Genomic DNA, 20,839 nt, shown 5'->3' on the forward strand with positions numbered 1-20,839 from the left:
CATAATGTATAATATATTTATAAATAATAACATTATTATACAAATTTTTAATGTCATGTTATCCGTATGTCCATTATTATTCGATATCTATACCGATATACATATACAATGAGAATTTAATGAACTTACACTGAAGGCAAGACGCTGTGACGCAAAGCACCAAACGCCCACTGAAGAATTCTTCCGGATGAAGTCGAATCAATTATCGGCATAAGCAAAAACACAGTGAGTTCAATAATTCCCAATTACATATGTACTCGTTTATATATCGGTCGGTATATAGACATGATTAGATAAAATCTTCCGCCGCTGTTAGTGCAAAGTAAAATTGACTTACCGTTCTATTCCCCAGGTTCCTCACTCGGCAACTCAGGTATGCAGATTTCCCAACAAGAGCTGTGACATTTCTCGGCGTCGCCGCATCGAAAGAGGGCGCTAGTCGCGCACTACTGCCGCCCGCTGGCAGCGCGTTCACTGATCCCGCCCCGCCTGCCACGTCGCACGCGCCTGTGAACAAACATTTTATTTTTTATTTTTATATATCTGTCTACACTATACCATAACGACCCATCAACACAAGGGGAAGAGATTATTAGGAATATATCAGGTCGACCTCCAGGCGATCATCTTGGAAACTATTGTGATAAATTCCTAGTAAATTAGTTACGATAAATCAACTAACCTAACTTTATCCTCAGAGGGGGGAAGGGATTGTTAGTATTTTTTTTTAATGGATGATAATGGAATGATGACCCAGCCTGTGCCATCAGTATACACTAGCGGGGCACCAGTGAGAGATGATTGGTGAAGACTAATAGGCAGGTCAGTTAGCCCATCGTGACGAATTCATCAATAGTCACTGGAAGCGCAGTGGGGTTACCATACCATTATTACCCACTGACATTTCTGTATATTGCAATTATTATTAACGTTTAAAAATTTGACATGTTATTTCGTCACAGTCGTAGAATACTGACGGATCTGACGAATATTACATATAAAAATACGTCAGTATTCTACGACTATGACGATTTTATTATATTATTACATATTAAAACATTATTTTGTCATAACTTATGTAATGACTGTTGCACGTCAGTAATGACAAAATGTGTGAAATCATTATAATACTACCATATGATCTTATTGTACTAAATTTTTTGCAATAAAATTCATTCATTCATTCATTCTTTAAAAGATCTGTGTGTAGGTAATAAGCAATCATCTCTTTCGCCGAAATAATCACATCCTATCTCTTCTCCATGATTTTCTCTATAATCCTTCAACGCCTCTTTATCTGAAGGCACAATTTTATTTATTACATACCTCTAATACCAGAAACCTTATATCGTCTGAGAGCATCCAGTTAAAGACATCGCACTAGATTTTATGACAAGCCACCATATTAGATAGATAGATAGATACTCTTTATTGTTTCCTCTAAAAGATTACAATAGTAAACTTATGATAAAAATAAATAATTACAAGAAATAATCCTAATGAGAAAACAATGGGCGACCTTATCGCTAAGAGCGATCTCTTCCAAGCATAAACAATTTGGTGGGAGGCACGATGAAAAAATATGAGAGATGTGATACATATAATAATATAAATATTATCCCTACTCATTATTATATGTATGTATATATATATATATATACATACATATACATATATGTATATGTATATATACATATACATACATACATATACACATATACATACATGCATATAAACACCTATACAAATACATAAAAATATATAAATACTGTTCACGAAAAGTATGCAAGAAATAAGTATGCTAACCAGACATATAAACGTATTAAGAAGATGACAACTTGCTCAAATAAAAGTCCTTAAATTTTGTTTTAAAAGATATTTTATATTTCATATGGAAGCTAGTAAAGCATTCCATAGCCGTACAGCTATGGAATGAATCCGCCTTTGGAATGAACTACCAGTTGCTATGAGAAAATTTTTAATTTTCAGGCAGGTGGTTTGGCCATCGCAGCTAGCATTTGGTGACACTTTAAGAGAGACGCTGCTGCCCATCCCTCGAGCATTAAATCCCCTTAGTCATCTTTTACTACAACCACGCGATAGAAAGTAATGACGCATGCTGGGACCAAATAATTTGATAGTAACAGAAATACCCTACATTAATCATTTAAAAATATGTTAAATTAAACGTTACGTACCTAAATATGCTTGTTATATATATATATATATATATATATATATATATATATATATATATATATATATATATATTGTTAAAAGTATCGTCAAAATTCCTTTATAATTGGCTTGAAAGATAATGTAACGATTTAAGAGCCAAAGCTGGTTATGCTTAGAATGGAAAGAAAAAAAGGAAGGGATAGTAAATTAGAGTGGCTATTGGAGTAGATCCATGTTGAAGAATTAACAAAGTTATAAATTTTATATGTTATGTACCATTTTATTACTGTTATGTACCTTAAAATATTGTAAACCTAACGTAACCTTCGTTCCAATAATACTCTCATGATACTGCTCATGTCTATAGACGACGGTTACCACTTTCCATCAGGTGGGCCACAGCTTGTTTGCCATTCTAAGTTGTATAAAAAAAATTAAAAAAAAACTCTCCAATTATCTTACCCCTCTCACCGTACTGGTTACGCTTCAAACTCTTTTCTCCTACATTCTTCACGACTCTGGAACGCGTTTCCTGATGCCATTAAGAGACTACCGACTAAACCGTCTTTCAAAAAAAGCGTTCACGCTCACTTTTTATCTTTATCCGAGCAGTAAGTGCTTTATATTATTCTCAATTTCGTGTATAATATAGTATATATCATGTATGTGTAAGTATATTTGTTATTCATATATATTTATTCGTTTATATATGTAATTTTAGTATGTATGTATATCAATAATTAGTAGTACCGCATTCAAGTATTCTGACACTTCCCTATAGTTGACTGGGAGAGAATACTTTTAGCATTAAGTCCGCCATTTACACATATTTGTACTAATGAATAAATAAATCCAAAATGTAAGATTATTAAGTATTAAAAAAAAGATATCTCCATTTATTAAGACACTTAAAAAGTCCAAGATTGTTTAAGAGGGAATAAGGAAAAGAAAAAAGAAATTGGAGCCTTAGTACCAATCAAAACACATAATATCATCGATTCTATTTGAAGTACAAACGTGAGTGTTAAAATACTGTCCAGAAAATCGGGTCAGACGGAATCTATACATTATTCATGTCTCTTACTACAGAAATAGCCTTCAAACATAAATCAAACGTAACGTGAACAAAGTCACACTTGCAACCTGTTATTACACTTTCACTGGGGTGTATTTACAAAAATAAAACTAATAACTAGCTATATATATAATATTTATTCAAACTAGCTAAATAGCTAGGTTAAATAATAATAAACCAGCTAGTTTAGAACAAAAAGTGTCTAGGTTATGAACTATTCGTATGTACCAGTTTGTTTACTCGTTGCCTATTCCAGTAATATACATTCATACAAATTGTATATTTAAGGGCGTTTATATTTTTAGCCTAATATATTGTTTAAAAAGTGCTGTTAGCGAACTAAAACGTGAAACATGCAATAATATATTTATCAAGCGGTTACTGGAAATTTAGATTTTGATTTCTGAAAAAATTTAAGTAAACTTAGGTATTTGAATAGTCATTTTTTCGTAGTTCTACTACCCATTCGGAACGCAATTCCAGTCAAGTAGAACAGGCAAGCAGCTCAGCTATTGCCATTTTCTGTAAGTTTAATTATTGTAAAATATGCGTGGACACAATGACTATCGAAGATTAATGGCTAATATTAAAAGTTAAATAACTTCTGGTAATAATAATAGTAGTCATACATCGAATGTTGGCAGTCGCACGCAAACTAATGAAAGCGGGAATAAACAAAATAGTTCTAACCAACTAACCAGTAACTTTTGGAAAAAAAAAACAGCTAATTTAGCTAACAGCTAATAAAATAATATCACTACAATCACGTAACATATTAAACTGAGATAATGAGTTTATTTGCTGGTTAATTGTCGACGAATTGCACTAGTCTCGCTTATTTGTGGTTGCTAGATAGATAGATATATAATTTATTAGCATCACTCACAATAACACAAAATGGTCACAACTCACTTTATTGTTTTGCCCTCAAAAGAGTAAAACACTGATATTCTGTTGTGGCTAAAATCCAAAAGTCAGTCGCAAAAATTCTTAAACGAAATAATAATAATAAATAGTTGTTCAAAATTTAACATAAAATTCGGTTGTAAAATTAAAATATTTATGTTAATAAAGCTAATAAGATAACGCCGGGTGGTAAATTAATTTAGCGAATAAATAACCTGTTAATTAATTAAACTTGTAGGGATGGGCCGTGGCGCCAGTGTAACGGCACCCTTATCTTTAGCATGCACCTTGCAGTTTGATGATAGCGTAATTTACATTTGTGTACGAATTAATTAAATGCAGTCACACTTTGCCCCTAGGAATACATTATACAAGGTTTAACGCTAGATTTTAATTATAAAAGTTTATTTTAGTTCGGTTTTTATTTATTTATTTATTTATTCATTAGTACAAATATGTGTACATGGCGGACTTAATGCTAAAAGCATTCTCTCCCAGTCAACCATAGGCAAGTGTCAGAATACTCGAATGCGGTACTAGTAATTATTGATATACATACATACTAAAATTACATATATAAACGAATAAATATAAATGATTAATAAATATACTTACACATATATGATATATACTATATTATACATGAAATTGAGAATAACATAAAGCACTTACTGCTCAGATAAAGATAAAAAGTGAGCGTGAACGCTTTTTTTGAAAGACGGTTTAGTCGGTAGTCTCTTAATGGCATCAGGAAGCGCGTTCCAGAGTCGTGAAGAATGTAGGTTTCAACTTCTAAAATTGAATGTTATGCAAGTTACGTAGTATGCACAGACCTTTGATCTTCAAGAATACGCAAAAATGGTAACTTGAGTCTCTTAGTGTATTCTATGCCGCCCGTTTTATTATACCATGGATATTACAAGATACATGTGTTTACGATCTTTTTACAAGAAATATTTTAAACACTGTATTTTTTATACCACTAAGGTGAAAAATAAGCATTTTTTTACAACACTGGGGGCAAACGAGCATGCGGCTCACCTGATGGTAAGTGACTACCGCCGCCCATGGTCACCCACAACACTAAAGGCATTGCTGGTGTGCTGCCGGTCTTTTAAAAAGGAATATGCTCTTTTCTTGAAGGTTATGTTGTCGTATCGGTTCGGAAATACTGCTGCTGGAAGTAGATTCCAAAGAGTGGTTGTGCGTGGAAGAAAATGCCTTGAAAAACGCACGGTGGAGGACCGCCAGCCGTCCAGATGGTTGGGATGAAATTTTAGTTTATGGCGGGTAGTACGATGATGAAAATCAGCAGCAAGTATCAATCCGAACAATTCCTCAGAGCACTTCCCATGATAAATTCGATAGAAGATGCACAAAGATGCAACATCTCTACGCAGTTTCAGTGGGTCGAGCCAGACAGTAAGGCGCCAATCATCAACAATTGCTAGCTCAAGCTGCCCGACTTTGAATGCATACGGCCAATCTGATGGTAAGAGGTCATCGTAGTTTATGAATGTCTGCAATACCAGGAGCATTAAGCGCGCGTAACCGACCCTTAAGAAATCTCTTTACCCCTTTTTTGAAGAACCTTAGACATGGTCTAAATGGTGTTTAACAAAACTCAGTCTAAATTATTAAATATTGTTTAGTCAACATAATAATACAAATTATTATTATAAAGTTTATTACTTACCTTTTACTTTTAATAATATAAACTTTCTTTTTTTTTTTTAAACATATAACCAAATGTTAGACACGCTTTTGTAGTAAGAGGTCTATACAGATATTGAGCTACTACCACACTTTACTAGAAAAAAGTTAAACTTGCAATAGACAAGTGTCTATCGAAAGTTTAATTTTTTTATGGTCAGACGAATCAAGTTTATACGCGACAATTACTACTTTGCGCCAAGTTAGCCGTCAGCTTGTTTGGTATTCTAAGTTGCATGAAAAGGAAAAAAAGAGACAACAATAGACAGCTTTATTGCTAAACAGCGATCTCTTCCAGGTAACTTTAATAAAATATTTTTATTATAATATTTGTATACACACTACAATCCAGTCCCATGCTGATCAATTTCGAACTCTTTAAAATAACCATATCAAGAACGGACCGAGACCAGGCAGTTTACCATAAAATTAAATTCCGAATTTTCGGACTCATTTCGTGTTTTTGTTCATATCGGACCGATTTGGTCCTGTAAATGGAATTCAACCTTTCCTTCATCATAAATCTTACCATAAAAGTCCAAAAGAACGATATTTTAACATTTTTAAACAGTGTGTATTATGTATTTTTAGCATCAAATTTGTGTTTCGTTCGATCTCAAAACTCCGAAAAACATTTCATGGTAGGTCCTCCGAGGGCCTATCATTTATTAAAATATCGTTTCTTTGGACTTACGGTCGGCTTATGACGGATGAAATATTAAGCTCCATTTATTGAGCCGATTTCGGTACGAACAAAAATACGAGTCCGAAAATTCGGAATTTCACGGTAGAGCCCCAGCATTATAATGGAGATTCGACCTTATTTGCGGTTTCATATAAAAAATATCCGTTCTAATCAAACATTGTCGTTCGACGTTAACTATTAGTACCGATGTGAGCTGACAGAGCATTAATCCCGTGACGTCACAAAAAACGACATAACCTAATCAATTGGCGTCCGATGGTGATGGATGCGGTATAATTAGTAGACGACCGGCCGACCCGTGGCTATCGCGATGCGCCTCTCAAACTGGCGAAATGTTGTAACCCAGTGTTTCCTAACCTTTTTAGTGCCATGCCCCACTTGAACATTTCTAAAATTTTTATACATTATTTTCCCGGTACAGTTTACTTGACGACTCTAATCGCCCAGTTGATATTTTGGTAATGTCAAACGAAATTACACCTAATAAATATTTAGAACACTTTTTTATTTACTTTTTTTTGTTAAATTTGGTATCGATATCTAGTCGTAGCATTGCATATTGCGATTTTAACCCTTGGGCCATTTAGGCCCGGAGCAGGAGGGTTAAGGTCGCTTCGAGTCCATTTATTAATTGCCCCCCCCCCCCCCGTAACTATCAAATCGCTCCCTTGCGGACCCCACGTTGGGTAACACCGGTGTAACCAAACTTCTTACGTTTTGCTCGGGCACGTGCTTAAATGATACACTTTCCTTTCCCACCCTTTGCTTTACTGTATTTTTTCTTATAGGCTATAATATAATGAAAGGAAAACAATTTAGATGTTCATACTAATTTAAAACAATGTTTACATGACTACATACAATTAAGCATCTTATAAAAATCAACGATTATATTAGAAAAAAATGTAATTTTTTTTTATACAACTTAGAATGGCAAACAAGCTGACGGCCCACCTGATGGAAAGTGATAACCGTCGCCTATAGACATGAGCAGACCATGGACATAACAGAGTATACTGTTTCGCCCATGATACCCCCCATGCGTTGCCATTCCTGAGGACTCAGGTGTTATTCCTCGGTACCCTTGTAAATTCATACCACATCCCACCCTTCAAACCGAAACACAGCCATGCAAACACAACTGCTTCACGGTTGAAACAGGAATGGGACAGAGGTATCCAAGCAAATGACTTTTGTACAAAGTCTCCCTCTGGTAAATAGATATCTTGTGTTGTTTACGGTGCTATTCGTATCTATAAACAGTGGTTACTTTCCTTCAGGCGAGCCATCAGCTTATTTTCCATTCTAAGTATCGTAAAAGCTAAATATTATAATAATACCAATAATTGCGGATTTTCCTTCGTTTAAAATTCGTATTTTATATATTTACCTATTAAGTACATTTATATTAGAATAAATTTTATGAATATTAAACACTTCGGAAATACTACAAATAAATAAATCTGTTTATTAAAAAAAGAAAACAATACTTACAATGTCAAACTTAATACAAAGATTACTTTGGAATAACGTTAAGAATTGATTTTTATAATAATCATGTATTATTATTTTTAAAAGTTATATCAAATTTCTCAACAAATTTGTTTTTGTTGTTTCCGATAAAAACACGGTGAGTAAACATGTATTATCTTGAGAATAAATAAAAAAAAAAACTAAATATTAAAATATATCGTTAAAATATATACAAAAAAAGTCCTGTTTTATATCATGTTAATAAATACAAGACGAGCTGTCTAAAGAAGTCACTGGTGACGGTAAAGTTGCAAACAACTTGTTAAGCATTGCAGTCATTTAAAAGGATCCAAAGTTACAATTTCAACAAAGTCATTCTACGTTTTTGTACTGAAATAATACACTTAAAGTGTTTGTAAATATACAATAAGAATAAGAATGAGATATTGGAACAAGTAGACAGTTGCTGAATACGGTATTAAGAGCATTTTGTCTAACCGAACCACGTAGACAAAACTTTAGTTTGAAGTTAAATTAGTCATGTTTTAAACTTACAACTGTATAATTATAATATTAAACAATCAAATAAATCTATGTACATTTATAGTACTCAATACACTGCTCACGTAATCTTGAAATGTGAGGTTGTGGCCCATCAACGTTTAGAAATCCTCGGAACGGTGAGGTCGCTCCGTGAGGCCTGTGAAGAACCCTTCTGCGCTTCTGGGCGGAGCTAGGTTGGCTGTACTAGCCACGACTCATACGCACAACGGCCCAAATGAGAGGCTAAGCGCGGAAAATAGAGTCTCTTTCACATTCACATTCACATAGTACTCAATATGAATCTCAATACTGTACGGCCCCGGTATAGAATGGACCGCCCCTTCCTTTTTTTTATACAAATTAGAATGGCAAACAAGCTGACGGCCCACCTGATGGAAAGTGGTAACCGTCGCCTATAGACATGAGCAGTGCCATGGACATAACAGAGTATACTGTTTCGCCCATGATACTCCCCATGCGTTGCCATTTCTGAGGACTCAGGTGTTATTCCTCTATACCCAGTAAATTCACGCCATATCCCACCCTTCAAACCGAAACACAGCCATGCAAACACAACTGCTTCACGACTGAAACACGAATGGTACAGAGGTACCCAAGCAAACGACTTTTATACAAAGTCTCTCTCTGGTATGACTATATTATGTATAATATAGAATACCATCGCTTTTTTGTAGTCTTTATAAAAAGAAACAATGCCTTCATATTATTATTTTTTTGATATATTTGATTTCTTTCGACATCTAAAACAATTATCGTTATATTTATAATATAATATATAATAGTATATAATGAGTAGAGATATATATTTTACATTATTACATGTATCATATATCTTTATTAAGAAATAATAGAATTTCATCGTGCCTCCGATCAAACTGTTTATAATTACTCCTCTCCAACCAAAGGTTGCCTGGAAGAGATCGCTCTTAGCGATAAGGTCGCCCATTGTTCTCTCATTGTGATTATTTCTTGTAATTGTTTATATTTATAATAAGTTTACTATTGTAATCTTTTGGAGGACACAATAAAGAGTATCTATCTATCTATCTATTTCAATAAATGACCAGTATACCTTCATCTTGAATCACTCTGTCTACTAATGAAGCCACGTTAAAATCCGTTGCGTAGTTTAAAAGATCTAAGTATACAGACGGCGGGAAGCGACTTAGTTTTATACTATGTAGCGATTACTTTGTGCTAGCTCTTTTTTGAGTCAGATAAAGGAAGAGATGTCGGTACTTGGTGAATTAATGAACTGAAATTCTAAGTATTTCACCAGAACGTCAGAATGTAAAAAAAAAAAAACAAAAATCAAAAAGTTACGAATCGTGAAGGACCTATATTACTTTTTATCCAGCTTGAAATGGCTACCGACAGCATATAATGAAGATTTATACGTACAACCAACCAATAGACGGTATAATAACAAGATACTGTTTTTTTTTAGATCGTCATACACCGCAATACGGCAATGGTTTGTGAAACCTCCTCGGGGCGACCACCACGCCCTCCCCACCCTGCACTTCCCGACAATTTTTATCCTGCTCGCAGAATTTTAATGATGTATTTTGCATAATGTCCCACGTAATTCGATACGCACATAAAATAACAACTGTATACAATTCCTTAGTCGTTATGTTACGACTAGACGCTTAGCGCGGGTGCGATCGTACAGACAGTATTGCCAGATTACGTATTTTATCGCAATTTTAGGCAAACATTTTTATGGTGGTAAAATTTGGGTAAATAAAAATAAATGTATTTCAGAAGATTTTATTTTTGTCGCCCACGTGTAGTTTTATAGTAAATTAAATAAAAGTTGATACAAACTTGTAATTGGTAAACGTGAAGATAATCATACCAACTTAGAAAAAAAGAAAAGATTTATTGCTAACAACAAAAAAAGTTACATTATTTATCAATAGAAAATAAACAAAAACTTAGAGAAAAAGTGTTTGAAAGTAGTAAAAAAACTAAAAATTACATCTGACAACTCTGCGTATGGAACTCGTTATGGATTGTAACCGAATTTAATCTATAAGTCTGGCTTTTAATCAATGGAAATGTATCAATATCAGGGAATGAATTATTCAATACTTCAATCTTTATAGAATGGATGCACAAAGACTTGCATCCAGAGCCGTAAAATATGAAACCTAAAAAAACCCATCCTACACAGTCTATAGTATTTTTGTAAATCACATACGGTTTTAATGGCTACATTATAAAAGCCATTTGTACAGCGATTCCAAATTGAGTATCTTTTCACAATTTTGGTTAATTTTTTCGTGATATTTTGAAAATAAGAAATTCTTAGAGAAATATTTGGAGAAAAGTGAAATGTACTTGGAGAAATTTGGATAATTTTTTGACAGTTTACGTATTTAAAGTCGATTGCTTGGGTACCTCTGTCCCATTCGTGTTTCTACCGTGAAGCAGTTGTGTTTGCATAGCTGTGTTTCGGTTTGAAGGATGGGAAATGGCGTGAATTTACAGGGTACAGAGGAATAACACTTGAGTCCTCAGGAGTGGCAACGCATGGGGGGTGTCATGGGCGAAACAGAATACTCTGTTATGTCCATGGTACTGCTCATGTCTATAGGCGACGGATACCACTTTCCATCAGGTGGGCCGTTAGCTTGTTTGCCATTCTAAGTAGTATATAAAAAGTTGAAAAACTTATAGCGATATAAAATACAATAAAATATATTAAAAAAGGTAGAAACGAAATTGCCAAAGACGATTAAAAAAATTAAGCGTAGGCGACGGCCTTTATTTCATCGTTCACTTCGTGGTCACAAGGCACGAGTTTGTGATTGAGGAAAAGTGAATGAAATCGTATCTATTTCGAGAAAAAATATTTAATATTTGGGTAAAATTAAAAATAGTATCTGGCAATCCTGTTTCTTAATAATATTTTAGTTTTCATATCTTAGCGATTAATATTGTAGTGAACGTAATACTTGGTATAATTTAAACCACATATATAAACATGATGGAAAGTGGTAACCGTCGCCTTTAACAGAGTATACTGTTTCGCCCATGATACCCCCCATGCGTTGCCATTTTTGAGGACTCAGATGTTATTCCTCTGTACCCTGTAAATTCACGCCATATCGCACCCTTCAAACCGAAACACAGCCACGCAAACACAACTGCTTCACGGTAGAAACACAAATGGGACAGAGGTACACAAGCAATCGACTTTTGTACAAAGTCTCCCTCTGCTATAACACGGTCTCACTATCTATACGTGTATAGATGTGCAACTATCGTTATACCCCAAGGGAGGGTTTAGTGGGCCAATATAAGTTTCAGCCTGAAACAACAAATAAACAAGCAGTAAGTTGGTTCAAGCCAGTAACACAAACAAGTTGGATGCTTAGCCGTTTTATAAAAGTTAGTGCGAATAAGAGGTGCGGATGGCTTTCGCAAATGTGAAGTGTGAACCGATTTAGTCTAGTAATGTATTTTTTTTTCCATTGCTCCCTCTTGTGGAGCATCCATAGCTCCGGATATTAATTTTCAGATTGTTAATCTGAGAGTACTTGGCAGAGCTGTCCTTTCTTATTTATGCTTACATTCTCTCTCTCTATCTCTCTCTTGCATCCATCATCTCTATTATTCTTTTATTAATTCTTTTCGAGCATGTTTTATTTATAGTAGTTCGTTTCGATCCAGTAATGTATTGGTGTATGTTTGCTAAGACTTTATGGCTATTGTTAATTTTTGTTTTATTTATCATTATATGTATGAGTATGGTCCCGGCATAGATAAGGTCACCCCTTCCTTTCCCGTGGGTGTCGTAAGAGGCGACTAAAGAGGGCGAGGAATGGGCAGCAGCGTCCCTCTTAAAACATAACCTAACTGCGGTTGGCAATCCGTCTACAAAGTGTGGCAACTATTGACAAAACCTCCCTAAGGGGAGGTTTATGTTCAGCAGTGAACAGTTAAAAGCTGATATGATGATGATGATGATGTGTATGAATGCGTGCGTGCGTGCGTGCGTGCGTGGTAAGGTACCTAGGTAATATCTAGAGCGGCAAAGGACAATAAACATTTAGTTTCTCCTTAAACAGCATAATGCTAACGTCAGACATTATTAATAAAGTATACTGACTGCAGATACCGTTATTGGATTGTTAATTAAATAAGCTTTTTAATTATAACTATTTCTATAGATTTAATGAAAAGGTTACAAAGTCGTTGATATTATCACAAAAATACTTTCCAAATTAAATTACTTACAATCAATCATTCATTTAAGTTAATTATTATTCAAAAAGTTTAATAAAAAAATGTAACATCAAACTGCGGTCAATTTTGGAGCTAAAATATTAAATTATTATATGAATAACAATGTAATGTATGTATAAAAAAACATTAAATAAGTGCGAAATAATTATTCTATTTACATATCTGTATTGATTACATAAATAATGAAGTAAACTAAAAGTAAAAAAAAAAACAGTATAATTATATTTGACTCTAAATGACTGTAATAATGTAGTATCTGTCCTACACAATGTATTTTATGCGTTGGATAAATAAATAAATAAATAATTAGAAGATTGTCTATGGTCAGATCAATCATTCTTTTGTTGACATTTTTATTAAGTAATATTCCGAAATCTCTGGTATTAAATCGAACTCTATTAAACGTACAAAAAATTTTAAATTGTGTCTATGGTTTAAAAAAAAAAACGCATAAAATATTGAAGTTTCTAAAACACATGACACTATCTTCGTTGAACCCATAAAACTGTTCATGTGACTGCGTCAAAGGAAACTATTTTTAGATTATCTATGGTTTTATGAATAAAACTGAATAGTCGCAGATGCAGCTCGCACCCCCGATAGTAACAGCTAAGTGTTACGCTGACAGCTTTATTAATTGATGTTAGAAACAAGAAACGGTAGGCGTGAAGAGGTCCCCGGGGCATTTCTATTTAAAAAATAGCGGATCTTGTACAAGAAAGATATTGTTTACGTGTTTAAGTTTACTCGATATTAAAAAAAAAATTTTAATAAGAAACTTCGAAAGACGTAGGTTTTTAATTTAACTTGTATTTTATATTTTCTTTCTTCCTCCGCTACGAATAACTGCGTATCAATTTCGGTGGTTATTTTTAACTAAAAAGGCTACATTTAAAGTTTTCCTGTATTATTGTCGGGTATAGAAGAATAACACCCGAGTCCTCAGGAATGGCAACGCATGGGGGTTATCATGGGCGAAATAGTATACTCTGTTATGTCCATGGTACTGCTCATGTCTATAGGCGACGGTTACCACTTTCCATCAGGTGGGCTGTCAACTTGTTTGCCATTCTAAGTTGTATGAAAAATAAAAAAAATGTATGAAAAAAAAATTTAATTCACTGGCACAATGATTGTCCGACCTATCATCTCTTTTTTTGAGGTTAAAATACAAAATTTTTAATATTATATACTCCTTCTACAACGTACGTAAGAAAATATCTCCTAAGAATCTGATAAAAATCGTTCCACATGAACCAAATCGCGATAAAGTGTTGTTTCTAATATGTGTGTATGTACCTTTAGAATTTTTATTCAAACTAGCTTTTGCTAGATTTATTAATGAAGTAAATTTTCTTAAAACTGTTTTAAATAGACATATGCATACATTAGTTATATTTTTGATTTGCTTATCCAATGAAATAAAAGTATAAATACAAAACTAAGAAATACAAAGATTCTCTTTCATTTAATAAAAAAAAAAAATTCTAAATTCTAGTTATACTTCCCTCTCAAATTGGCTTTAGAATCGTAGTTCAGAAGTCGGTCAAACTTAAATGAGATTGGGCGAGTTAAATAAGCCGCAAAGGTCTCGAGAGGTAAGCAAATATCTCTACCCAATGCATGCCTACTGATGGACAGTGTCGCCGAGGCCAACCCAAGATGCGATGGCTTGATGTATTAGAAAAAGATGAGGGAGTCATTTGCCCAGCAGTGGGACATCATGGATTAATAACAGAATAGAATTCTGTTTATATTTATGAGAATGCCTGTATAAAAAAAGTTACGTACAAAATTCGTTTGCTTGGGTACCTCTGTCCTATGCATGTTTCAACCGTGAAGCAGTTGTGTTTGCATGGCTGTGTTTCGGTTTGAAGGGTGTGATATGGCAGTGGATTTACAGGGTACAAAGGAATAACAATTTAGTCCTCGGGAATGGCAAAGCATTGGGCGGTATCATGTGCGAAACAGTATGATCACTTTTCATTAGATGGCCCTCAGCCTGTTTGCCATTCTAAGTTGCAAAAAAACCTTAATAAAAACTTATGCGAGGAAATCGCTGATTCCAAATAATTGGACAAAAATACATATGTAGTGCGTGATATTTACTTACGTTAAAAACATTATGTATTAGTAAATAAGAATTAATTTTGATTGTTTGTTCGTTTTAGATAAACTCAAAAGTTAACCAACCGTTTTTATATATGTTTTTACCTTTAGGAAGCTACGTTATCAAGAAATAACATACGCTATATATTATATTAGAAAGTTCTGTGTACCATATCTGAGCGAAGTCGGGCCAAATTACTAGTATTCAATTAAATAAACTTAGGAAAAGTTTAGGGGATTCTTTCTAAACCTAATTTAAAGATTTTATAACTTAAAAAGTAGACAGCTAGATAGATTTAATTAGGGCAACAATTCCTTTACATATTCAGTGGTAAGGTTTCTAAAAATCACCCCTTGTATTTAAATTAGATTCCACTGTATCCCATTTGGTATTAAATGTCAAAGAGCTGATGGGCGACTTCCTGCTTCCGATGCTGCGGCTGACTCCAATAAAGAACATGTTTCGCCGCGTGCCTTTTTTGTTCGCCCTAATTCCGACATGTTTTAATGAAATGGTTTTTTATTAAATGCGATAAAGGAAAATTCGACGAGCCTTGAAATGTACAGATGACAAGAAAATATTATAATACTGTTTTGCATCATAATAAAATTTGCAGTAAATTTAAATAGATATAAACGACCACAAAAAGAATTAAAATTTATAATAAAATACAGAAAAGTATACGAGAACTCCCATTTAGAAAATTTAAAGATTCATTAAAACATTGGCTTGTTGAGGAGTCCTTTTACAGTGTGCAAGAGTGTTTGATACAAAAAGGTAAACAACCTACTTGTATTACCTATCGTGTTACAATGCAGCTGTTATCAATAGTCCATGATTTGACAGTGACATTTCTTTCTTTTTTATTGTTGACAAGTGTCTGACATTTTTGATGTATTTTTTTTTTTGTTATATAACATTTCGAATTTTAATTACTTATTTAACATTTATTCTTTATAAATTTTAATATTTGCATGCCCAATTATGGCGCAATATGATGACTTATACTTATTGTAACATCTATACACTTACCATGTTTCTTGTAAATAAATAAATAAGAAACAAGTCAGATACGAGTTAAACTTACACGCCGAGGGTTCCGTACACACACAGTAATAAGATAAAATAACCTTTATTAAAACTCGTATATGGAATAGACAATATACAATATTATTGATACTGCAATTCATAATACTTTACTTTGGGCCATAATTTGGATTAAAAACCAGACCGCATAGGTGTCTGTTTATTTTTTGGAGGGTTTTTGATAATTTCTCAAAAACGGTGCTAGTTAGAAACATAGTTTTATTTTGTCTATAATACTAATATATAGACTTTATAATTTGTTATAAACTTTGGAGATAAGAAATATATGGCTTTTTCTCTTATATTTTCGATTACAAGTAAAAAATTACACAATTTAAAAAGAAATAAGTATCAGTTTTAAGAGATACAAATGAAGCCCTTTCATGTTATATACCACTTCGACTAATATTCTATTCTATTCTAAAAATAGGTTAATTTTTAAATTAGTTAATCAGATTCCAATACATTGTATTCGTGGTCTATAAGTAGGGCTATTATAACCTTAGGCCGTGTCGTCTCGGCATAGAATAGGCCACCTCTTCCTTTCCCGTAAGTGTCGTAAAAGGGCAACTAAGGGAGGGCGAGGGATGAGAAGCAGTGCCCCTCTTAAAACATCTCTAAAACCTAACTGCGGTTGCCAATCCGCCTGCCAAGTATGGCAAATACTGGTAAAACCCCTCAAGGAGCAGCTTACGTCCAGCAGTAGACAGTAAAAGGCAGTTAATATGATGATAAGTATTAAATACGTCACAAGATAACAACATTTTTATTTTTTTGTTACCACGATAAGAGAACAGGTAAGCATTAAAAATATTTTTTCCGGAATTTTCGCTCCAAAACACGACTTTGACATTTAACACGCCCTGTCATCAACTCAAATGAGGGTGGAGTCAATAACAGCATTCTCTATACCGATACTGTAATGTATCTCCGATAAATTACTCTGAGGTAATACTGTTATTGACCTCTCACTCATACATATAACGTTGTCTCTTACTTTCATTGCCAGATCTCACAATGATTGTTTAAGAGGGTTTATACAGCAAGATTAGCGACGTCAATGTGTGCTGCCAAAATTCAACTATTTTTACTTTTTAATTTAATTATTTTTAATTTAATTATATCGCCCATTGTTTTCTCATTATGATTATTTCTTGTAGTTGTTTGTATTTATTATTTGTTTACTATTTTTGAAATGAAATGAAATATTTATTTGCTTTAAACAGACATTTGACATTATAAGGGCCGTGTGACAGAACTTTTTGGCATATGTTCAATTGCCTTAAAATTGTAGGCAAGCAAATCTAATTTATTGTTTAAATAAGGATACAAATTTAACTTAGTGATTATTAAGATTATAGAATAATAAAAAAAGGAAAACAATTCTCAAACAATTATCAAGTCAAATCAATAAATGTGTGTAAGTACATATTCAATATCTTCAAATAAATTTAACAATTACATTATTATTAATAATAATTATATTCCATATGTTATACCAATAAGGAATTTATGTCAAGTCTTAAGTATATTATCAATAATTATGTGAACTATTTTTATTTTGGAGAAAACAATAAAGAGTATCTATCTATCTATTTTATATATTATTTATTATAATTTAAAGGTACTCTTACAGTGTACTAAAACACAATAAATTTCTTTTAGAAATCCTATAAATACTATAGTTAGTAAGAATGAATGGATGAATGTTTGTAACTCTTTCACGCACGATGAACAGATTTGAATAAAATTTGTTACACGGATAGATTATATCCTAACTTAGCATATAGGATACTTTATATATGTATGTATATACGCTATGTTCTCGAAATTAGAATAAAATATGACAAATTTTCAATGGGAATGACATAATTAATTGAAACTGGACTTGTATTTTTTTAAATTATGAATAAATGATCTGTATCTGTATGTTGATTAATACAGGCAAAGCCACGGTATACAGCTAATGGCAAATATATATTGCTACACAAATAAATCAAATAATAGTAACAAGATTTATACCCATTCGTCAGTTGAAGATATAATGTTACTTAGCTAAATAAAACGGAGTAAACACTATCGGGTAAAAATGTATAATATATAAAAATTAGTTTTGGTTATAATCTTTTATTTATTTATTGCTAAGTGTATTGGAGAGGAGAAGAGGAAGACCACATAGAAGATGGGTAGATGACATTAGGGCTGAAGCAGGTGGAGTTTGGACAAGAATTGCTAGCAATAGAGACCATTGGAGGCAGTTGGAGGAGGCCTTTGTTAATAAGCAAACAGACGACAGCAATTAAATAAATAATAAGTTGTTATAAAAAAAATATGTTGTCTGAAGGCTTATATTATTATTAAGTGTATTGAGTCTCCCGACCGAGAAATGGGTATTGGCGACCCGCACGCATGCTAAAGTTTAACGAGTTAAAGGGCCGCCTAAAAATCAGCGCTGTATAGGTACATCTCGCTGGTGTGCATACACAGCAACAGCTGAGGTGGCTTCAGCAACCAGCGAAATGAATTGTTTCTTTTCTTTTTAATTGTTATTTTTTTTTTAAATATTATTAGTAGTAATAAATACTATTTTACTATCTACTTAAGAAAATACGTAGCTATCGTGATACAATTTCAATGACTGGATAATATTGTAACAGATCCTTAGACTATTTCTAAAGTGAAAAAAGCATTGTCCTCCTCTCTCGTACTTGCTGTGCCCAACACGGTCCATAATTGAAATGTTATCTACTAAGTATATTATGGAATGCAATAAGAAATAAATAAATAAATACTTTTTACAATCAATAGATTACAAAAAGTATTGTCGAAATTGGCTGTGAAGCGGCTAAGTAATTTCCCAACATCCGTCCTATTCATAAAAAAATCAAACGAATTGAATAGCTCCTTCTCTTATAATTCTCGTAAAAAGTGTTTGCGAACTTGGAAAATGAAATATGAAATAGTTTCCAAGAAGTTGAAAACTTCTTATTGATAGATTTATGTACGACTTTTAGTCAACATTTCAGTTTAATAACAAGTGACTTATAAAATATTCAGAACGTTATAAGTATACTACTATATAAATTTATTACATCTACATAGAAAAAAAAAAACTCAAAATAATGATAGGGACAATAACGGGCCATTGTACATTAAACAAACATTTATTCACAATAGGAGCCACAGACAGCCCTCTATGTCGAGGCTGTTTCGACGCCGAAGAAACCGCTGCTCACGTAATCCTGGAATGTGAGGCTGTGGCTCATCAACGTTTAGAAATCCTCGGAACGGTGAGGTCGCTCCGTGAGGCCTGTGAAGAACCCAGGAAGGAGCTACGGTAACGGTACGGTAACGGAGCTAGGTTGGCTGTACTAGCCACGACTCATACGCACAACGGCCCAAATGAGAGGCTAAGCGCGGAAAATAGAGTCTTTTTCACATTCACATTCACATTCAAGTATAATCTTCATCATCATCACCTTTAACTGTCCATCACTGAACGTAAGCCTTCTCCTTGAGGGGTTTTGCCAGTTGTTGCTACGCTTGGCAGGCGAATTGGCAACCGCAGTTAGACTTTGGAGATGTTTTAAGATGAACGCTGTTTCCCCTCCCTCGCTTTCCCTTACTCGTCTCTTAGACACCCATGGGAAAATACGAGGTGGCGTTTTCCATGCCACCATGGCCACCCCTTTCTTTCCCGTGGGCATCGTAAGAGGCGACTAAGGGAACTTAATAGTAGAACTATGGGCAATAGCGTCCCTCTTAAAGCATCTCCAAAAGCTTAACTGCGGTTGCCAACCCGCTTGCCAAGCGTGGCAACTACTGGCAAAACTCCTCTTATGGAAAAGGCTTACGTTTAACAATAAACGAAATTTCGAGTAATTTCTAGTCTATTCTAATATTATAAAAAGAATAGATTTTATTTATTTATTTATTCTTTATTTCACAATAAAACTTTGTACAAATGGCGAGCTTAATGCCATATGGCATTCTCTACCATTTCTTTATTCTTTGTTCATAATGGATAAACTCAAAAATTATTCAGTCTATTTTGAAAATTCTCTCACCTACATAAAGCTACGATATTAGCGACTATCATGGGCTATATATTATTTTTGAAATTCTATCTAGCCGTATGAAGCCGGATCGTACCGGTAGTATTAAATAAATTTATTTAAAAAAACGCTACCCTAATATTGAACAGCGTATAAAAATGGCTGTTCAGCTATTTAGTGCTTGTGTAGTGTTGTGCAACGATCGTCGGACGGTCGAACGTCGGATATCGATCACTGTCACGTGACGGTGCATGCGAGCCATGAGCCGCACGCGCCGCGCTGTGCTATCACGCCTGTCACACGTCACAGACTGTCTGTAGTTCAATATATTTATTTTATACCTTGATGACGTACCTATTTACCACGCTACCTCACTTTCCAATAATTGTGGGTTCGATAATCGCACAATACAAAAAAACGTCGTCTTCGTGGAAGACTTTTTAAATAATCAAATAACAAATCAATAAACTCTATCATTGTCTATATCAGGGATTCCCAAACTTATTTTGTCGATTGCCCACTTTGAGAATAAATTCGTTTTTAACGCCCTCCCCCCCCCCCCATCTACTTAAAAACCACTACTACTTCAAGATCAACAAATCACCCCTCAAGCCTCTACACAACGCCCCCATTTTTTTTCTGGGTCCCTTACCGCCCCCCTTTAGGCCTGCAGCGCCCACAAGGGGGCGTTATCGCCCACTTTGGGAAAGGCTGGT

The 20,839-nt window shown here is 33.9% G+C and overlaps 1 protein-coding gene across 5 annotated transcripts in view; it reads right to left on the minus strand.

The window, feature by feature from the left end:
* Nucleotides 1–20,839, minus strand: part of LOC113517735 (zwei Ig domain protein zig-8-like) — a 627,640-nt gene that overhangs the window by 454,241 nt on the left and 152,560 nt on the right. For all 5 annotated transcript variants that reach the window (XM_052892944.1, XM_052892943.1, XM_052892942.1 and 2 more), the window contains exon 3: nt 338–507. In XM_052892944.1, the coding sequence (XP_052748904.1) occupies nt 338–507 (170 nt within the window). The remainder of the gene's footprint in view (nt 1–337; nt 508–20,839) is intronic.

The sequence above is a fragment of the Galleria mellonella genome, unplaced genomic scaffold (assembly GCF_026898425.1).
Source record: "Galleria mellonella isolate WM207_F2 unplaced genomic scaffold, CSIRO_AGI_GalMel_v1 utg171, whole genome shotgun sequence".
NCBI classification, from domain to species: Eukaryota; Metazoa; Arthropoda; class Insecta; order Lepidoptera; family Pyralidae; genus Galleria; species Galleria mellonella.